Source organism: Bufo gargarizans, chromosome 2, assembly GCF_014858855.1.
Source record: "Bufo gargarizans isolate SCDJY-AF-19 chromosome 2, ASM1485885v1, whole genome shotgun sequence".
In the NCBI taxonomy this organism is placed as follows: domain Eukaryota; kingdom Metazoa; phylum Chordata; class Amphibia; order Anura; family Bufonidae; genus Bufo; species Bufo gargarizans.
In genome coordinates, this window is record NC_058081.1 from 203,710,531 (window position 1) to 203,733,010 (window position 22,480).

Genomic DNA, 22,480 nt, shown 5'->3' on the forward strand with positions numbered 1-22,480 from the left:
CTGAATTATTATTTCTTTTTAGGTGCAGGAGAACCTCCTGCCTCTCCTCTACCACCTACCCCTACCTTGGCAACTTCACTGTCCTCAGTTTGTTATGCCAACAAGTTACAGATTCCCTGGCAAAGTCTACTTAGAAGGGAATAAAGGAGGTGCTGTTTAAAAAATTACCTCAAAATCTCCTTAAGGTCATACTGCATTTATTATTAGATATAACAAATACATTAATGGAAAAAAATATTAAACAACATTAACAGCAGCAATAATAATAAATACACAAATAATAAATAGAAAATAATTAGGGTGCTTAACAATGTTACTCTTCTCTACGAAAAGACTATTGTATTATACAATATGGGTACAAGTGAAATATGGATATCCAGAGACTTTGCCTTCCCCAGCTAGCCTTTTATTTCTAGGTTATGGTCAACAAGGATCAGAATTGACCATTTTAACAAAATCAGTGTATATTTTTCATGGTACATATATTGTGTGTGTGTGTGGACACCATTAATGAAGAGACAATGTGGAGCATATGCATATACTCTCCCCCCCTGGTAGCCATGCCAATTCATAACCACCATGTTAAATAAAACGATTTAAGAAAAGACTGATTTATGGCAAGAAAATGCCCTCCTATGCTGCACTGTGAAAAAGACGGCTCAAAGTGTGTCACATTGCCATGGCCATGGAAATAAGAAGATTTGATAATAGCCTTTTATATAAATCTATCTCAACTAACATGGAGCCAGCAGTACTTAAATTTGGGGTCAGCAACCTTCAGCACTCAGCTGTTCTGGAACTACAACTCCGAGAATCCTCTTTTCACTTCTATGAGAGTTACAAAAATAGCATAATACTTTTGCATGATTGGAGTGGTAGTTTTACAGCAGCTGGAGTACCATGCTGAAGCTTGTGCTAGAGTTTGTTCCCCAAATACTGTTTTTGGCACAGCTCTGTCCGTTGTGCAGCGGATGGAGCCTATAACCCATAGCTACTCTGAAACAGATGATCAGCAGAGTGTAGGGAGTCAGAGATATTGATGGTCAGGATAGGCCATCAATAGTAAAGGGGTGGACAACCTCTTAAGCCTGCTAAAACGTTTGACCCCATGATCTGGAGGATAACCACCATTTTATACTTTCACATATGCTTACACTATTAATTGCTGATCCTCAGAATGTATAGCAAAATTCAGTGCAAGTTTTTTTATATAGAGGTCACACTGTTAAGTGCTGAAGACTACAAAATATGGTAGGCGTATTTAAGGTACTTTTACACAAGCGGTTTTCTTTTCCGGCATTGAGTTCCATCCTAGGGGCTCTATCCCGGTAAAGAACTGATCAGTTTTATCCTAATGCATTCTGAATGGAGAGCAATCCGTTCAGGATGCATCAGGATGTCTTCAGTTCAGTCTTTTTGACTTTTCAGGACAGAGATAATACCACAGCGTGCTGCGGTTTTATCTCCGGCCAAAAAAACTGAACACTTGCCTGAATGCCGGCAATGCTGATCCGGTATTTTTTTCCATAGGAATGTATTAGTGCCAGATCCGGCATTCAAATTGCCGCATTGACGGATCCGTTTTCCCTGATGACACTGGAAAAACGGATCTGGTATTGCAATGCATTTTTCTGACTGATCAGGCATTTTTCTGACTGATCAGGATCCCGATCAGTCAGAAAAATGCCTGATCAGTCAGAAAAAAATGACATGCATTTGCATACAGTTTGCTTGATCAGGCAGGAAGTTCAGGCAACGGAACTGCCTGCCGGAATCAAACAGCGCAAGTGTGAAAGTACCCTTAGGGTACTTTCACACTTGCGTTTTTCTTTTCCGGCATAGAGTTCCGTCACAGGGGCTCTATACCGGAAAATAACTGATCAGGCATATCCCCATGCATTCTGAATGGAGAGTAATCCGTTCAGTTTGCATCAGGATGTCTTCAGTTCAGTTGTTTTGACTGATCAGGCAAAAGAGAAAACTGAAGACTTGCCTGAATGCCTGATCAGGCATTTTTTTCCATAGGAATGCATTAGTGCCGGATCAGGCATTCAAAATACCGGAATACCGGATCCGTCATTCCGGTCTGCGCATGCGCAGACCTTTAAAAATGAAAAAAAAAAAAAAAAACGGATCCGTTTTGCCTGATGACACCGGAAAAACGGATCCGGTATTGCAATGCATTTTTCTGACTGATCAGGCATTTTTCTGACTGACTGAAAAAAACTGAAGACTTGCCTGAATGCCTGATCAGGCATTTTTTTCCATAGGAATGCATTAGTGCCGGATCAGGCATTCAAAATACCGGAATACCGGATCCGTCATTCCGGTCTGCGCATGCGCAGACCTTTAAAAATGAAAAAAAAAAAAAAAAACGGATCCGTTTTGCCTGATGACACCGGAAAAACGGATCCGGTATTGCAATGCATTTTTCTGACTGATCAGGCATTTTTCTGACTGATCAGGATCCTGATCAGTCAGAAAAATGCCTGATCAGTCAGAAAAAATGACATCCGTTTGCATACAGTTTGCCTGATCAGGCAGTCAGTTCAGGCAACGGAACTGCCTGCCGGAATCAAACAACGCAAGTGTGAAAGTACCCTTAGGTGTATCCTACAGAATAGAAACTTTCTATATGTTCACATGAGTGGTTGCAGAAATGTATATAACTGAAAACCCATTCTGTGCATGAATGGGGCAGTTTCTGCAGTATTTACATAGTGCAAGCCCTATCAAGATGAATGGGACAGTTGCAGAAGTTTATTAAACAAATATGCTGCGTGTGAACATAGCTTAATACATCTTTACCAAGTAAAAAAAAAATTATAACACATGGCTCTTGCCCTTAGGCTGTATTCACACGTCCGTGGAACACGGACCCTGAGATGCCGGACTGGCATCCTGCTTTGTGCAGGAGCGCACGGCGTCATTAGTTGCTGTGACGCCGTGCGCTTCCTGCTGCTGCCGCAGTACAGTAATGCACTTGTATAGATCATACAAGTGTATCACTCACTGTACAGCGGCGGCAGCAGGAAGCGCACGGCGTCATAGCAACCAAGGACGCAGTGCGCTCCTGCACAAAGCAGGATGCCGGTCCGGTATCTCATAGTCCGTGTTCCACGGACGTGTGACTACAGCCTTAAACAGTAAACAGTTGAGCCCACCATCACCTTTAAGGTCCATTCACACATCCGTGAATCCGGATCCACAAAACAAGGACAGCAGCAATGTGCGTTACGCATTTTGCGGACTGCACATTGCCGGCACTAAGAGAATGTGCCTATTCTTGTCCGCTATTGCGGACTAGAATAGGACATGTTCTATTTTTTTCAGGATCGGAATTGCGGACCCATAGAAATGTATGGGTCTGCAATTCCGTTCCGCAATATGCGGAATGGAATTGCGGATGTGTGAATGGAGCCTTAAATGAAGATAGCAGTGCTTCCTACTTTCTATTAGCCTGCTAATGCTTCATATGACTCATAATTACTGGTGGACTGTGATCCACCATAGAAAGTAGCACTTTCATGGTGGATCCGCTAGAGAGCTAAGACAATGATGCTCTATGACACAGAGGTCTTCTGCTTTCTATGTCTGTCCTTGGTTAATTTTGCATTGACTGACAGCAGAAAGGTGATTCTGGCTATATGATGCAGCCCTGAGAAGCATCAAGCATGCCAAAATATTTCAGCTCGTTTAGGTATAGTTTATAGAATATTAAAGGTGAACACAGTTAAAATAATTGTCATGGTTTACAATGATTCAGAGTAATATGACCTGCAATGGATAAGCATTTGTGCTCTGTGTGAGGCAGCAGGTTCCCATAATGTATATAATGTATGGTATAATGCAATAAGAATATATGATCAATGACTATGTTCTAAGTAAATTGTTGTAAGCTATATATGATTATGACCTCCTATTTTATATTACTGTTTGATTTCCACACTGAATATGCAGTTTCTGCAGTATGTATGTGACTATGCTGCCTCAGGCCCACATGACAGATATGCTTCAACTTGCTTAGGATAGTTTTCAAGTTTCATGGTGGAAAGTCTTTACTGGTTGAAGGCTACAAATGCTGAGATCACAGTATAAATGACCCAGACACACTATGAGTCAGAAGCGGTCTATTTACTAAGCAGCAGAAGAGGAGACACTGTTTGGTAAGCTGATAAGCATGGCTTTTGTGGATTTGTGGCCTACAAAAATCAACCAAAGCTATGAGGGTTGCTCAACTGGATTGGTGAGTCCTCTTTCCCCATTTGTCCCATCAGTTGCCATAGTCGATGGTTCAGATTCTGCACATGGCATGTGCCCAGAGAACAGCCAACACGCATTAGACGGGGTGGATGCAACCGCCGAGCACGTCTTCGTTTCCTCCGCAGGGTTCGAAGATGTATCATCAAGTCCATCGTTGGTGTGGATAATAAAGGCTGTTTTACGGTGGTCAGCTCCTTCAAATGTTCTTCCCCATCAGGAGATTCCCTGAAAGAGACATTAAATACTGTTGTTAACACAGATGGATAAGGGAACACATCATAACCTGGTAAATAGGCCTTGGGTATACACATCTGTACCCACATCTCCTGTATAATTTTCTGGCCTATCACAAACCCAATGGATGGAGCTTGTAACTGCATCATGGATCCTATTCAGTTCAGCATGAGCAGTACTGCAGTAACTGGACAATACCAGTTATAATAGGCCGTGCCAAGTTGAGCTGCACCTTATGATGTTGAAAGGGCTAGCTGATAATCTAATGTGTATGAGGATGGGGGTGGTCCAACTTTCCACTGATGGCATATGTCATGGGAAAAAAGGACTGGGCTGACAACAATCTGTCTTAGCTCCCCCATGCACATACATGCTCAGGTTGTCTAAGCATGTGTTTGTTTTCAATGGGAAGAGAGGAGAAAGACGAGAAAAAAACTCTCATGTGGGCCAATGAAACCATCAAGCATTATTTATATGATACAAATGAAAGAAGGAGAATCACTTGCAGGAAATCACACCATTTTCCTACCCATAACCACATCAATATTTGCTATCAGGTTTACCAGAAACCTATTTCTACATCACTGGAATTAGCAGGAACATACTCAGAACTTCATTACATTGTTTTGGAACATAACTGAGTGAGAACATGTTTGTGACTTTGAGAGCACATCAGGACAATTATTCATGCATGACTGTGGGTCCAATGTCCAGTTTCTCATTTTAGGCAGTCAGCAGCACATAGCTGATCAACCATGATGTAAGCGAAAATATAGTTGTGCTACAGAGGGTAAACATTTATGTGCTCACACTAATAATTACCATGCAAGATATTGCTATGTAGAAAACTAGAACTCCATTTTTCAAAGGTACTAACAAGAACGCATAAGTACTCTACTACCAATCGGATGCCTTCTCATTCTGAAGTATCAGGTAAGGGTTAAATCACTGTGAAGCCTCATCTCTCAGCATAAAGTAACTGCTGGAGGTGAGCAAATCGATTCGAAAATTCTGAAACATGTTTGTATGATTTGAGAGAGAGAGAAGATGGTTTTCAAGGCAATTGGGGCACTTTCAGCTGGGGTTTGCCCAATTTAACCGAATCGGACCCAAATTGAATTTTAATAAATTCTCTCATGTCTCTTATTTGCCAGTCTGCAGATGACATATTGTCATCTCTACAACTCCAATAGTGCTGATATTTCTAGTGCCGCCACAGGTGAGCCAAAGGGTGCTTTCTTTTCACATTTTCTTGACTCGTGATGGGCAGATTCTTTGACTGGTAAATGTGTCATCACTTTCATTCCCATTTAACCAACCCCATATTTATGCCTGTGGTTTCAAACCAAACATGACACTCACTTTTAGCCTGTGACAAATATTGGTAGTAACCTTATAAACATTAGGGGATAATTATTAAAACCAGCATACGCCCCTGTGGGGATCTTGGCAGGTCTATGTGCCAGAACTGAAATCTATGGAAGCTAGGAGTTAGTTTAGATTTCTGGTATAAATTATAATAAATGTGCTAGGCTGACTAGGTCTGGCTCTGTGCCAATCACTTTTTTTCAAAAGTGTTGAGCATGGCACAAACACCCTAAAAAGTAACAAATTTTAGAACAAGTGATGGCTTACACAGATATTTGCAACTTCTTGAGATCAGAAGACTGGTCTAGGGGATTTACACATGTGCCCCAATGACTCGATGACGTGACAAGCAGATGAAACCTTCTCTTATACATACTTAAATCAATTTAAACCTGTTGTCATATAGTGCTGGTCCCAAGGAAAGCAAAAACAAAACTCTATCTTAGGTTGTCCTTCATGATATAAAAATATTCTATTCTATAAATCAGATAAATAGAATCTTTTTCTCAGTGTGGTAATGTCCAGAGACAGTTTACTGTCCTGCCAGCAATACAAATGTCTTTCTTAGGGCTCAGGCACACAAACGTATTTTCTTTCCGTGTCCGTTCCGTTTTTTTGCGGACCATATATGGAACCATTCATTTCAATTGGTCCGCAAAAAAAAACTGAAGTTACTCCATGTGCATTCCGTTTCTGTATTTCCTTTCTGCAAAAAAATAGAACATGTCCTATTATTGTCCGCATTACGGACAAGGATAGGACTGTCCTATTAGGGGCCAGCTGTTCCGTTCCGCAAAATACGGAATGCACACGGACATCATCTATATTTTTTGCAGATCCGTTTTTTGCAGACCGAAAAATACATACGGTCGTGTGCATGAGCCCTAATCTGTAGGGTAGGTCTTCTATTCTGCCTGGTGGGCCAAATCACAGACTCCCCATGTGTTAAATTCCCATAATCTGGCAGCCAAAAAATTCGGTCCCTTCAGCACTGACATTGACAGCAATAGAGTTTAATGCAAATTAGAACGCACCAAGCAACACTTGTTTTGGACAGTGATGTGAAGAAATATTTGCTGATTGCTTCGGCTTTTGCATCCACCACACAGCACTTCACTTTCATAAACCACAAGAGGAAACTGAAAATCTTACATCTGCCCTCATATACTATTAAGAACTTGGTTGCACTTTTTGTACTGATATTAATGGAATGATATAATGAAAAACAGTGTCTGCATCTATCCTCTTGTATTACAGCTTTAGTATTTCTGGATTGTGACTAATTTATAGTCTCTTAGGTAAGTGCCAGATAGAATATGTCTGGTTTGCAGGAACATTCGGGATATTATTGTCCTTTGTAAATATTTTTATAAGAAGTTGGGCACCAGCTATGCTGCATATCTTAGTGCCCATTCACTTTAGAAAGCTTCTGGCTGAACAGTCATTTTGAGGACAGCTATTCTTTCCATTTTGGACCTCTGGCAATGTCCTATATTCCTATGGAAGAAAGGATCAAGTATTTTAAAATTCAGATTGCCCGATGCAGGTGTCACTGCAGCCAATGACTGGCCTCACTGTCATCAGTGGAGAAAGCTAAATGACCTGTGATGATCCCATCACAGGTCCTGTACAGCTAGTAAAAGAACTTCACAAAGAATGGTGTAGTTCCCAGGTTAGATAGGTGCATCTGCCAGGACCTGTGATGATATCATCTTCAGAATCACAGGTCCTGTACATCTGGTAAAGGAAATGCACAAATAATGGTGTAGTTCCCAGGTTAGATATGAGCATTTGCCAGGACCTGTAATGACATCACCTTTAGCATCACAGGTCCTGTACATCTAGTCATGGAACTGCACAGAGCATCATCACAGGTTCTTTAACCTCCAACAACATGGAGAAGAACTGCAAGATGAGCTCTCCGGTGAGATAAGAATGGGGTCATAACAGGAGGTCCTCCTCCCTTCTCTTCATTTGCACCCCATTTCCTATTTTTATTCATATTATATATACAGTACAGACCAAAAGTTTGGACACACCTTCTCATTCAAAGAGCTTTCTTTATTTTCATGACTATGAAAATTGTAGATTCACACTGAAGGCATCAAAACTATGAATTAACACATGCGGAATTATATACATAACAAAAAAGTGCGAAACAACTGAAAATATGTCATATTCTAGGTTCTTCAAAGTAGCCACCTTTTGCTTTGATTACTGCTTTGTACACTCTTGGCATTCTCTTGATGAGCTTCAAGAGGTAGTCACCTGAAATGGTTTTCACTTCACAGGTGTGCCCTGTCAGGTTTAATAAGTGGGATTTCTTGCCTTATAAATGGGGTTGGGACCATCAGTTGCGTTGTGGAGAAGTCAGGTGGATACACAGCTGATAGTCCTACTGAATAGACTGTTAGAATTAGTATTATGGCAAGAAAAAAGCAGCTAAGTAAAGAAAAACTAGTGGCCATCATTACTTTAAGAAATGAAGGTCAGTCAGTCCGAAAAATTGGGAAAACTTTGAAAGTGTTCCCAAGTGCAGTCACAAAAAACAGCAAGTGCTACAAAGAAACTGGCTCACATGCGGACCGCCCCAGGAAAGGAAGACCAAGAGTCACCTCTGCTGTGGAGGATAAGTTCATCAGAGTCACCAGCCTCAGAAATCGCAGGTTAACAGCAGCTCAGATTAGAGACCAGGTCAATGCCACACAGTTCTAGCAGCAGACACATCTCTAGAACAACTGTTAAGAGGAGACTGTGTGAATCAGGCCTTTATGGTAGAATATCTGCTATGAAACCACTGCTAAAGACAGGCAACAAGCAGAAGAGACTTGTTTGGGCTAAAGAACACAAGGAATGGACATTAGACCAGTGGAAATCTGTGCTTTGGTCTGATGAGTCCAAATTTGAGATCTTTGGTTCCAACCACTGTGTCTTTGTGTGACGCAGAAAAGGTGAACGGATGGACTCTACATGCCTGGTTCCCACCGTGAAGCATGGAGGAGGAGGTCTGATGGTGTGGGGGTGCTTTGCTGGTGACACTGTTGGGGATTTATTCAAAATTGAAGGCATACTGAACCAGCATGGCTACCACAGCATCTTGCAGCGGCATGCTATTCCATCCAGTTTGCGTTTAGTTGGACCATCATTTATTTTTCAACAGGACAATGACCCCAAACACACCTCCAGGCTGTGTAAGGGCTATTTGACCATGAAGGAGAGTGATGGGGTGCTGCGCCAGATGACCTGGCCTCCACAGTCACCGGACCTGAACCCAATCGAGATGGTTTGGGGTGAGCTGGACCGCAGAGTGAAGGCAAAAGGGCCAACAAGTGCTAAGCATCTCTGGGAACTCCTTCAAGACTGTTGGAAGACCATTTTAGCTGACTACCTCTTGAAGCTCATCAAGAGAATGCCAAGAGTGTGCAAAGAAGTAATCAAAGCAAAAGGTGGCTACCTTGAAGAACCTAGAATATGACATATTTTCAGTTGTTTCACACTTTTTTGTTATGCATATAATTCCACATGTGTTAATTCATAGTTTTGATGCCTTCAGTGTGAATCTACAATTTTCATAGTCATGAAAATAAAGAAAACTCTTTGAATGAGAAGGTGTGTCCAAACTTTTGGTCTGTACTGTATATAGTACTGCCGACAGTTACAACCACTATTACCTCATGCACCTCACACAATAACCATAATATATAACTGACTACATATATCTGTATACAATATATATATATACAGTATAATGGAAGCAGTGTGTTAAGATATATAGTATATACAGCAGTGTACTGATATGTGAGGTGTGGGGTATAATAGATGAAGTGTGTAAAGATATATAGTATATACAGCAGTGTACTGATATGTGAGGTATGATGTATAATAAATGCAGTGTGTACAGATATATAGTATATACAAAAGTGTACTGATATGTGAGGTACGAGGTATAATACATACAGTGTGTACAGATATATAGTATATACAGCAGTGGGCTGATATGTGGGGTATGAGGTATAAATTACACCTCGCATCTCACATGAGTACACTGCTATATATACTGGTCAGGAATGGGTAGTGGGAGGCAGTGGCGTACCGCCCATAGAGGCAGACCACGCCACTGCTATGGGGCCCGCGGCACTGGGGGGCCCGTAGCGCAGATAAGGCCCCGCCCACTCATGACCTGCAGCCGGCTATGCGGCTGCTTTTCTCCCCAGGGCCCCCCCCATGTTTAGCTGAATCGCCTCCCAGAGGCGCGGCTAAGGCCCTAGACACCCGCCCCCCTCCTCAGCGCCGCGCTCTGACTGCAAATACCCGATCTTCCTCTCGTCGGCGTCCCAAATCCCGCGCAGGCGCAGTGCCGGCGATTGCCTGCGCCTGCGCTCTGATAATACGGCTGAGGGCAACAGCTTCAACATCGTCACTGGGCATGCGCCGAGCCCAGTGACGATGTTAAAGCTGTTGCCCTCAGCCGTGTTATCAGAGCGCAGGCGCAGGCAATCGCCGGCACTGCGCCTGCGCGGGATTTGGGACGCCGACGAGAGGAGGATCGGGTGTTTGCAGAGCGCAGCGCTGAGGAGGGGGGCGGGTGTTGAGGACTTAGCCGCGCCTCTGGGAGGCGATTCAGCTAAACATGGAGATGTTAGAGTTTTCATATTTAGGCGGGCACGGCACTTCAGAGGGGCACCGTTCCTGCATTTGCATATCCTAAGAATCGATTTTTAGAAGAAAGGACAAGACTGACATGGAAAAGAAGAACACAGATGGAAAAAAGGTACTTTATTAAACATGGATCCATGAGTACCTTTTTTCCATCTGTCTTGTTCTTTTGATTGTGAGTCTTGTCATTTCTTCAAAAAATCGATTGTTATGATATGTAAATGACGCTGTAAGGAGCCCAGAGGGGCGTTATTCTTTCTCCACGGTGCCCAGGAACGCCCCTCTGAAGTGCCGTGCCCGGCTAAATTTGAAAACTAATAACGCCTCCAAGTTCATCTAAATCGCCTCCCAAATCCGATCCTCCTCTCGCTGGCATCCCAAATCCCGCGCAGGCGCAGTGCCGGCGATTGCCTGCGCTATGATAAGATGACTGACGGCACTGCGCCTGCGTGGGATTTGGGATGCCAGCGAGAGGAGGATCGGATTTGGGAGGCGATTTAGATGAACTTGGAGGCGTTATTAGTTTTCAAATTTAGCCGGGCACGGCACTTCAGAGGGGCGTTCCTGGGCACCGTGGAGAAAGAATAACGCCCCTCTGGGCTCCTTACAGCTTCATTTACATATCATAAGAATCGATTTTTTGAAGAAATGACAAGACTCACAATCAAAAGAACAAGACAGATGGAAAACAGGTTCTCTGTTAAACATGGATTCATGAAAAAAAAATTGGGGGTAAATTGCTAGTGATAGATTCCCTTTAAGGCAACTTTCACACTTGCGTTCAGAACGGATCCGTTTGCATTAACATGAACAAAAAAAACTAACATTTTTTTTTTTTGTTCATGATAGTGCAAACGGATCCGTTTTGACTTTACATTGAAAGTCAATGGGGGACGGATCCGTTTGAAAATTGAGCCATACTGTGTCAACTTCAAACGGATCCGCCCCCATTGACGTCCATTGTAACTCTGGACGGATCCGTTTGCCTCCGCACGGCCAGGCGGACACCCGAACGCTGCAAGCAGCGTTCAAGTGTCCGCCTGCTGAGCGGAGGACAGACGGTGCCAGACTGATGCATTCTGAGCGGATCCGCATCCACTCAGAATGCATTAGGGCTGGACGGATCCGTTCGGTGCCGCTTGTGAGAGCCTTCAAACGGAACTCACAAGCGGAGACCCGAACGCAAGTGTGAAGGTAGCCTAACATGGCACCCCAAATAAGGAGACCTGCAGGCTGCAGCAGATATCCCATGTGACAGGTCACCCCCAGGAAACCCCTAACAGTTTCTGTAGGTCATGTATAAATTTATTTAATGGGGGTGTGGCATGGGAGGAGCAAAGTCAGGAAGTGGGAGGGGCCATGGTGGGTAGTGGGCGGGGTTAAGGGGCCCAATTCAGATTTTTGCTATGGGGCCCAGTGATTCCTATGTACGCCTCTGGTGGGAGGGGCTATAAATGGGGCATGAGGGCCCTATTTAGATTCTTGCTATGGGACCCAGTGATTTTTATGTATGCCCCTGAGCATAGGCAAGAGCTTGACAGAGAATTGAAAGTGATCATACTTACTACTACTGTGTAGTAAAAAAGACTAACTTACAGCCCAGAAATAGCTGTAGAAGACAGGTAGTGTGTGCACAGAGAGACATTATGTTTGTGTATAGACTGGATGTCTCATTTTCTAACTGAGATCTGTTATAGTCTTCAGGACATGAGAGAGTGCAAGTCGACACGTTCCCACTCTAACAGCCAAATCCTCCACCACAGGGATTTCATCCAATACATACTCTCATGCCATACACTCATATACTTGTCTTTTTAGAAAAGACTACTCCTTATCCTGGTAGTGCAAGTAATGATGCTTTACTCAATAAAAATGATTGAGAAATCAATACTGGTACAGAATTTTCTACTTTTTATTTTTTGCAATAGCAGGCCTCCGTTTTTTTTGTATATTACAGTATATTTTATGGTCAATAACATAGAACCAAGACAGGTTGTTTTCTTCTCCACATTGTTATAGCGGATAAACTACTTTGTCATAATTGTATTTTCCTATTTTATTCCTGATTTTGAGGGTTACAGTGTCCCACCAAGTGGGCCCTGAGCTGTACCTGGACTGTTTACTCTGTTCTGTAGTTTTTGCATTTGTGTGTGTTGTTTCTATTACCTCCTATTTTTAAAAATCAAAACTATTACTTAATAAAAAGGTTTTTGAAAATCAATATATATTGACTAAAATATTGAATATTTACATTTAGAAAATAAAAATTATAAATTAATGTATACAATGATTTTTATAAATTTTATGTTGTTTATTACAATTAGTGGTAGGAGACAACTGACAAGAAAAGTCAAAGCTCTTCAAATAATTAAAGGGTTGTCTCACAAGAACAACCCCTCTGTATATCCCTGCTTGAGATCCCCGAATATAAGAGTAGCTTCGGCACTGGTTGACCCAGCACGTCCATGCATTACGTGGTCGTTAAATCATTTGAATCAACATCATTTAGTGTTGCATTTCCCCTTGAATGTATCAATCTATTAAAAGGGTTATCCGAGAAACAATATTGATAACCCATCCACAAGTTAGATCATCGATATCAAATTGGCAGGGGTACGAGTCCCCGCACCCCTGCAGTTCAGCTGTTTCGGGAACCTAGGGTGCTCACTGGAGCTCTGGTGAATGCAGCGGCCTCCTAGGCACTAACAAAGTACAGCACTGTACGTCATATAGCGGCAGTGCTTCGTATTGTAGTTCAGCCCCATTGACTTGAATGGGGCTGAGCTACAACTAGGCCGTGTGACTGATAGGAAAATGCCGCAACTCTCATGGAGCACCCCGCCTCTTCTAACAGCTGATTAGCAGGGGGTCCCAGGTGTTGGATCCCCGCCGATCTGATATTGATGACCTATCCTGAAGATAGGTCATCAATATTAATTTCCGGAAAACCCCTTTAATAAAGTTAATCGTGATTCAAGTCATCATTAACAGTCTATCTGTAAATGGTGCCTCACATCACATTATGCAGCACACGCACTTATATGCGGCTGTACAAGATCTAAGCACACAGTTTTCTCATTTACATGAGTCCTACACTTTCTTTTCCTATTTACATGATATGAACATAATTTTCAGAACATGCTTTGTTTCTTCTAGAACCACAATACACTGTAACCACAGCAAGCCCTATGTTCTAAAGTGTCACATTCCCTATACATAATAATACAACATACCCCGGAGTTAAACAACCACATTTAAGAAATTTTAGCTTTTCTGTAAAAGTACCCAGAAACTCAGCTCGAATAGGTTTTCTATTGGGACACTTCACTTATCTACACCTGTTCGCTTAACTCTCGCCTTTTCTTATTATGTGCCACAGAACACTGCACTTTCTCATACCTCAAGAGGAAACAGAAAATGTTGCATCCGGTCCTTGTGACTGTCAGGAAAGTTCATATGACTGTCAGGAAAGTGTATGTTGTAAGATGAAATCAAGCGAGACAGTAAATACATGCAGTGAGGTCAGAACATGGAAATATACATTTCCCAGCCAGATTATTTCAGCCTAATAGGGTCTAGAATAGGACAAAATCTGTATCTTACTTTTGTTTAAATCTATATACATTATCACCTTCTTTGGTTGTCTTCCTTGTCCCTTGCCCCATGTTAGCAATCTCTTAAATTCAATGAAAAGTTGGCTTTGTGCACATTGGCAATTGTAGGAATTACCCACATGGCGGCGCTGTGATGACTATGAATGCTATGCTGATTAATTATTACACCATGCAGAACTGAGTCCAATGCGAGTCTGCTCACTGAGCTTTATTAACTTTTCTTACAGAGCATTAAAACTACTAAATGACATATTAGATATTATGGGATTGTTACATTATTATTGTGTCTTAATGACTCTGCTGCAGGGTGTCATGGGCTAGTTACAGGGACAGGGTTGCTCCAGAGGCAAGGTGAGAACTACGCTGATTTTTGGGCAAAAAAGTCACACACGCTGTGTTTGCGTCTTTTTTTAACATAACTGCAACAAAATTTAGTGGCATGTGTACGCCGCCTTCGTGGCTTTCTGAAAAGGGGGTATATCGAGGTTGGGGAAGGGTGGGCCCACCACATTTATCTTCCTTTACACCAGTTTTCTGTCGTAAATGAAGACTGAAATCTATGGCAGCTATGGGCTGCCTTAGATTTCTGTTTAGGCACAAGGACTACCAGAGGATGCGCCTAATTTAGGTGCATCCTCCAGCAGCACAGGGGATATAAAGACCAATGTCCCAATACATTTCCCCCTTTGTCTCATACTGCAACGCTCAACTGCAGTCTACTTTGAAATGGAATCAGATTCTGCCAGTGAATACATTAGAAGTACTGTATTGAACTCTCTGGTTCATAGCAAATGTATATTTCAGTAATTTGATGCTGTGGAGCACCGAACACTTCATTTCCAGGGGTGACTGACTACTTGACCATCAGGGTAATGTCCGAAAGCCCAGTGCCAGAAGGACTCCCTGAGGCATTTGCCTTAAAATGTAAGTGCAGGGTTTGAAAAAGGAGAAAATGTTTCCCCTATAACAGCAGGTGGCAAAGCAATATTTTTTATGTGGTTTGACTAAGTTCCTGCCTGAATGCTACAAATCTGTCCCATAAATTCATCTACATATAAGAAAGAAGGAAACGGAAGCATATTATTCAATATGTTGAAATATGACCACTGGCAATGTTGTGGTTTTCTTTACCTAAAAATGTTATTGCCTTTGCCAGTAAAGTTAATAAACTGTTATTTTCACTCCCCCTGTTTAACCATATACAGGGGCATAGCTGAAGGTTCATGGGACCTGGTGCAAGAGCTCAGCTTGGTCCCCACCCCCCTTCCCTCAGGGACAGAGAAGCACATAGCCTTCTTGCTGCCTGAGGCAAAAATTCAAACGGCACCCCTGCCCATATAATATATACTCTACATACTCAATTTTGAGATGTTATCATCAAAAAAGAAAAAATATGAATAATCAATGCATAGATGTGCTGGGTCTGCAAAGGGGTCTGTAACAGCAGTTCTGTGCTCAGGCTAATAAGAAGGTGGAGATCGAAGGGCTGCCCTGTATAATGTTCATATGCTCTTAAAGAGTTCAACAGGCAACCCCTTTAAAATATGAGCAAGCCCCACACATTGATGAGTCCAAATATCATCTTAAAAATGCAGTATAATCTGCAGGCAGCAGGTTATAGAGCATGAAGAGTTGAGTAGATTGATGTATAGCTTTATGGGAAAGGGTTCCGTAGAACATATGACTTATACATTTATAGTTCTGCATTTTAAGACTTTACTTGTACACGGGGCATGTGTTATCAGTGATTGATAGCATTCTCTGTGTAAGTGTGTATACAGAGATAGCTGTTAGTCACTGATAGCTGTACACAGGGAGGTGTTATCAGTGATTGATAGCATTCTCTGTGTAAGTGTATATACATAGATAGCTGTCAGTCACTGATAGCTGTACACAGGGGAGGTGTTATCAGTAATTGATAGCATTCTCTGTGTAAGTGTGTATACATAGCTGTCAGTCACTGATAGATTTACATGGGAGGTGTTATCAGTGATTGATAGCATTCTCTGTGTAAATGTGTATACAGAGATATTTGTCAGTCACTGATAACTGTACAGAGGGGTAGGTGTTATCAGTGATTGATAGCAATCTCTGTGTAAGTGTGTATACAGAAATAGCTGTCAGTTACTGATAGTTGTACACAAGGTAAGCATTACCAGTGATTGATAGCATTCTCTGTGTAAGTGCGTGTACAAGGATAGCTGTCAGTCACTGATAACTGTACAGAGGGGGAGGTGTTATAAGTGATTGATAGCAATCTCTGTGTAAGTGTGTATACAGAGATAGCTGTCAGTCACTGATAGTTGTACACAGGGTAAGATTTATCAATGATTGATAGCATTCTCTGTGTAGGTGTGTATACAGAGATAGCTGTCAGTCACTAATAGTTGTACACAGGTAAGGTGTTATCAGTGATTGATAGCATTCTCTGTGTAAGTGTGTATACAGAGATAGCTGTCAGTCACTGATAGCTGTACACAGGGAAGTGTTATCAGTGATTGATAGCTTTCTCTGTGTAAGTGTGTATACATAGATAGCTGTCAGTCACTGATAACTGTACATGGGGAGGTGTTTTCAGTGATATGCCCGCCTCCTTGACTAAAAAGGCCAAAATGAGCAGGAATTTAGATGAATGAAATTAAGATTTTATTGAATCTATTTCCTAAAAACTGTATACCAATCTACTCTGTCTATCCAGCTCCAAAACCTGCTGCCTGCAAATTACACTGCATTTTCATTGTGACAGGTTCCCTTTAAGTTCAGAAATAGCATAAGTTTAAATGTATAAATTGCAATTTTTGCTGAATCTTTACCCAGAAAACAATATATTAATCTACTCAGCTTCTCTTGCCCTATAACATGCTGCCTGCATATTACACTGCATTTCGTGATGACAGGTTCTCTTTAAAGGAAATGTGTCACCAAAAATGTTATCTGCCAGTTATAACCTGATAGCAACACATTTCTTTTTCTTTTTGTTTTTATTTTCTGATTGCAGATTTATTTTTCTGAACATGATTATGGGGGAGGCCATATTGCTTGAGCTGTTCATAACACATTTTGAAATCATTAAGAACATTTTTTACATGGGCCATAGACACAATTGTCTCATTGATGTCTATGAGATATTGACCTGTGCAGAGGTCATTGTACAAAGAAGGGATAGATAAGCTTTTACAGTTACCTACTGCTCATGGTGGATCCGGTCTTATCTATAAACAGAGGTGAAATCATTACAGGCAGGATTAGAATGACAGATAAGAAGTTAACAGCAGTAAAGTGATATGTACAGCTCAAGAAGTGGCGCTTATTATTTGACCTTGTGGCCGGTGCGAAAACTATAGGATTTTATGGTTTTTGTTTAAATATAAATATTGACATGGAAAATTTAAAATAACATCACCAAAAATTCATTTAAAATATGTTAAACATAAAAAGGTAATTTAAACAATAGGTCATTTATGATGACACAATCCCCTTAAGGATCGCATATACGTAGTTTAAGAATAATATAAATAACCAGTCCATATATCTATATATATATAGCTATCAGTTCTCCAAGTTTACTGTCTACTGAACCTATCTGTTGAAGAGTATATGAATGTCATACAGGTGAGTCCGATGAACAAGGGACCCTCTGTGAGCCACATCAGAGACTTGCCCTTACAGGGTTCCTGGCAAACTAAGCCCATTCATGTGGCCATTCATTTCAGCTGATCACCGGAGTTAGAGTAGCTCTCCACATCAGCTTTTATTTAAAAATTAGCCACTTTAAATTTCCTTGTGTTTGTCCTGTAGTCTTTCTCCACTTATCTAATCAAAACCTTCGAAAAATGTGCCCTAAACTTGGCCTAATTTTATAGTAAACCTATAGATTAGGTATAGATAGAGGGCGAAGGAAAGAACACAGTCAGGTAGATCTTGTGATTCCCAAACTAATTGCAATAGAGAAACCCCTACTTCCATTTCTACTGTAATGAAGATTGGCGAAGGAGCAGTTAATGCATCCTCACATTTTTTATAAAAGCAGTTTACCATCGCTCTAAAAGTAAGGGGTCTTGCTGCTGATATAACCCCAAACTGGGATTAAGGGGACCATGGCAAGAAAATACTGGTTTAGGTGGTTTTGTGTGGTTACCTCGAGACTGAGGTAAAGTAACTGGAACTGATATAGCTGTTTAGGGGAAACTGTCCATACAAGAAAATATGGATCAGGCCTTTAGAAGCACTTCCATGGTTTATAAACAAAAAATAGCTGAACCTTTTCCTTGGGACTGTTACTCTTTGTCTTGGAATTTTTACAAAAGTAATAAATGTCAATTGTGTGAGTGAGGACTGAGTCTTGCAGTCCAGTTTCTAAATTTGTGATACTATACATTTTGATTTGTGGACCATTTATGTGGCTATCCTTTTTTCTCTGCTACTATACGGGTGCAAACCACGTTATTTAGAAACTGACAAAATACAAATGTGCAAGTCTAACAAACTGACTGTGAGGAAAAGAAAATACAAGGTCACTGTGACCAGGACCATTGTCACTGCAGTCCTCTGATTTATGTAAGACACTACTGTGCTGCAAAATAACTAAAAGAAAATGTATTACTGACCCCTATGATAATGCAGAAAACTCAAATTACATTAAGAGGAGAAATCAAAGAAGGGGAAAGGTGAAAGGGGGAGGGAAAGAGGAGAATGAAGAGATGTGGAGGAGGGGAGAGGGAAAGATGACTGCCTGCAGTTTCACACGTACTCCTTGTGCTGGGGTAGTGATTCATGTCTATGTGTACAGGAGAGTGCGTTAGTACATATACTCAGATACTCAGCTTTTTCTGTGTCTGAATATCTAAATACATGTGTGTATTTGGAAATTCTTTATTTCACTCAATTTATTAATTTTTTCCCCATGCAAGGGGACTTTTAAACCTAATAAATATTTATGAAAGATAAATTGCATGTAAGTTGTGGGGTAATTAAAAATGATGCATCGAAGCCCAGGGACTTCAAATTACACCTCTACTAACAGTATTCAGTAGATTGGCTATATTCAAAAGGGACACTTCTATATAAAAAATACTATTCCATATTAACAGCCTATAGGTGAATATTCTATGTAATTTTTAAAATAAAAACGGGTGAATGTTTACTGGATATATCAATTTAAGTCACTCAATGTATTCTACTTCCTTTCCTGGCTTTTTAATTCCCTTTTGTTTTTGTGCTTTACTTTTTCAGTGAAAATCAGTAATAGTAGGCTCAGAAGAGCTTAAAGGAGTTGGTCACTTCTTCTATATTGATGGCCTATCCTCAGAATATGCTATCAATATCTGATCAGCAGAGTTATGACACCCTACACCCCAGCTGATCAGTACAGCAGTAACCAGCTTCCTTCAATACGTATATGTTTTTTTTAACGGACTGTGCAGGATACAGGAACGTGGTGTGCTAAGTTTTTGTATCCTTTTTTTTTCTAACGTATAGGTCAAACGGAGGCATAAAACGTGATGTGAACTCACCCTAAGCACTTTATCACATACAAACAATCCCTTCTCAATTTCAAGTTTGTACTTGCTCCGTCAAAACAGGTCTACTTTACATCTCTTATAGCTTTCCTGTCTCACAACCCTAAAGAACTATTCAACACTTTTAACTCTCTTCTCTGTCAAGCAGTACCCCCTTCCTCACCTATCATACTCAGTAGAGGACTTTGTCACATACTTCAAACAAAGGATTGACAACATCAGAGAAAGTTTCAGTCTGCAGTCCTCAGAGTTGATCTCCACTACTTTTTATTCCTCTTCCCTCAAAAACCTGCTTCTCCACCATTACAGAAGAAAAACTTTCCACACTACTCTCCAGATCACATCTCACCACCTGTGCACTTGACCTGATCCCATCCCACTTCATTCCTGTTTCATCCCCTCTCAGTTAGTGTCCCTCAAGGCTCTGACCTAGGACATCTGCTCTTCTCAATCTACACCTTCAGCCTGGGACAGCTCATAGCTCATAGACTTCCATGACTTTTAGTATCACTTCTACACTGATGACACACAAATTTACCTGTCTGGTTCAGATGTCACCTTCTTACTATCCAGAATGTATATCTGCTACATATTTCTTCTTCTCCTCTCCTTTCTAAAACTAAATATGGAGAAAACAGAATTTATCATCTTTCCCCCATCTCACTCAGCCTCCCCAACAGACCAATCTATCATAGACAATGGCTGCACACTCTCACTGGTCCCACAAGTCCACTGCCTTGGGTTAACCTTTGATTCTACTCTCCCTTCAAACTGCAAATCCAATCCGTTTCCACTTCCTGCCGCCTCCAACTAAAAAATATCTCTCAGATCCACACATTCCGCAACCGGGAGTCTGCAAAAATACTTGCACATGTCCTCATCATCTCCCACCTGGACTACTGTAACATTCTCCTCTGTGGCTTCACATCTGGCACTCTCACTGTCCTCCAATCTATACTCAACTCTGCTGCCAGACTAATCCACTACTCCCTCTGTTACTCATCTGCCCCCCTCCCTGCTAATCCCCTCACTTGCTCCCAACTGCCCAGAGAATCCAGTACAAAACACTAGCTATGACATACAAGGCCATATACAACCTGTTCCCTGCATACATCTGTGACTTGATCTCCTGTTACCTTTTCATATGCATCTAACAAGACTACAGATGCAGCAAACAATCATAACACATAGGACATGTATTATCTCCAGTGATTTCGATGATTTTGTTGTTCAATACCCTGAGAAAGTATTATCATAGCATAAGCTATACCATAACCGTGGCCGTGACACAATGTGGACGAAGCACAATTAGTCATTAGACGCTGAAAAATTGCAGGGGCGCCATGCAGACCAAAGAGTAAGACCTTATATTGATACAGCCCCTCAGGCGTGATTAAGACAGTTTTCTCTTTGGCAGTCTCCATTAAGGGCACCTGCCAGTTCCCTTTCATGAGGTCCCAAAAAAAATTTTGGAAACCTCGTTAAGTTTTCGAAAGTTGTTACAAAACCGCAACGTCCCGTCTGGCTTGGGTATTGTTGTAGAAATATTAATAGTAGAAATCCACTCTCATCAGACTTTGTGTAAGGACAGGCAAATCTCTCAACCGCAGTCAGACAAAGTTCATGTTCAGTTCTGCTGAGCAACTGCCCTGATCCGCCCAGTCTGTACACTTTTATTGTTTACTCACAAAAGGTTTAACAATAGAAAAGGGGCTGGCCCATCACCAGACCACTTACTTCATGTAACAAGGATGCAGGAAGTGATGACTTACAGGAAGTGATGACATAGGAAGACAAGACACCATCATTTAGAATAACATAGCCAGCTAACAAACACATGTATCCTATAACCACTGGAGTCAACTTTATCCAGCCTTGCTCAGTGATCAATGGCAGATAAAGTTACTATGATCCTCATGCATGTTTATTTACAGGACAACGTCATTATCTCCAGCGGCTGATCAGGCACACTAGAGACAACAAACGCACATTCCTTTCATATATTGTTCTCTTAACAAATGCATCCACGCCAAGCCAATAAATCCACGTAATGCACGGGGGCCCTAGCCGGCGTCCATAAATCAGCCAACAAAACACTACTCTGCTGAACACATCAGTCTCCCCCGGCACACAGCCCAGTGCATAGCACATGGACCATTCGCCAAAAGGAAACTTCTGCGCCCTACATCTCAAATTTTCTTGAGTACCTCGTAGGGGCCCCACCAACTAGCTAGGAACTTACTGTCCACCGTCGGCACCAGAACCAAAACCTGATTACCCAGGTTAAAGATCCGGACCCGAGCCTGACAATTATAGATCCGACTCTGGGCTCGCAGAGCTGCCTCCATATGCTCCCTAACAAGAGGCAACACTGTCTCTATCCGATCTTGCATCTTAGTAACGTACTCAATGACACTTTTATGTGGAGAGGGTTGTTGTTCCCACGCCTCTTTGGCCATGTCGAAGAGACCATAAGGGTGTCTGCCATATAGCAGTTCGAAGGGCGAGAACCCAGTAGGGGCCTGGGGTACCTCTCGCACGGTGAACATGAGATAGGGCAGACGGAGGTCCCAGTCCTTCCCATCTTTAGACACTACCTTTTTCAACATATTTTTTAATGTTTGGTTAAACCGTTCTACCAGATCATCCGATAGCGGATGGTAAACGGACGTCTGTAGTTGTTTTATGTGCAGCAACTTACAGAGTTCTCTCATCACCTTGGACATAAAAGGGGTCCCTTGGTCGTTTAGAACCTCTTTAGGTAGTCCTACTCGGGAAAACATCTCCATTAACTCCTTAGCTATGAGTTTGGCCGAGGTATGTCAT

General features: G+C 41.7%; 1 protein-coding gene across 1 annotated transcript in view; it reads right to left on the reverse strand.

Moving 5' to 3' along the window:
• Positions 1–3,301: 3,301 nt before the first annotated feature.
• The window catches only part of ADM2 (adrenomedullin 2), a 34,503-nt gene continuing 15,324 nt past the window's right edge, over positions 3,302–22,480 (reverse strand). Inside the window, exon 3 of the mRNA XM_044277126.1 lies at positions 3,302–4,488. Within this exon, the coding sequence (XP_044133061.1) occupies positions 4,212–4,488 (277 nt within the window). The 3' untranslated portion in view covers positions 3,302–4,211. The remainder of the gene's footprint in view (positions 4,489–22,480) is intronic.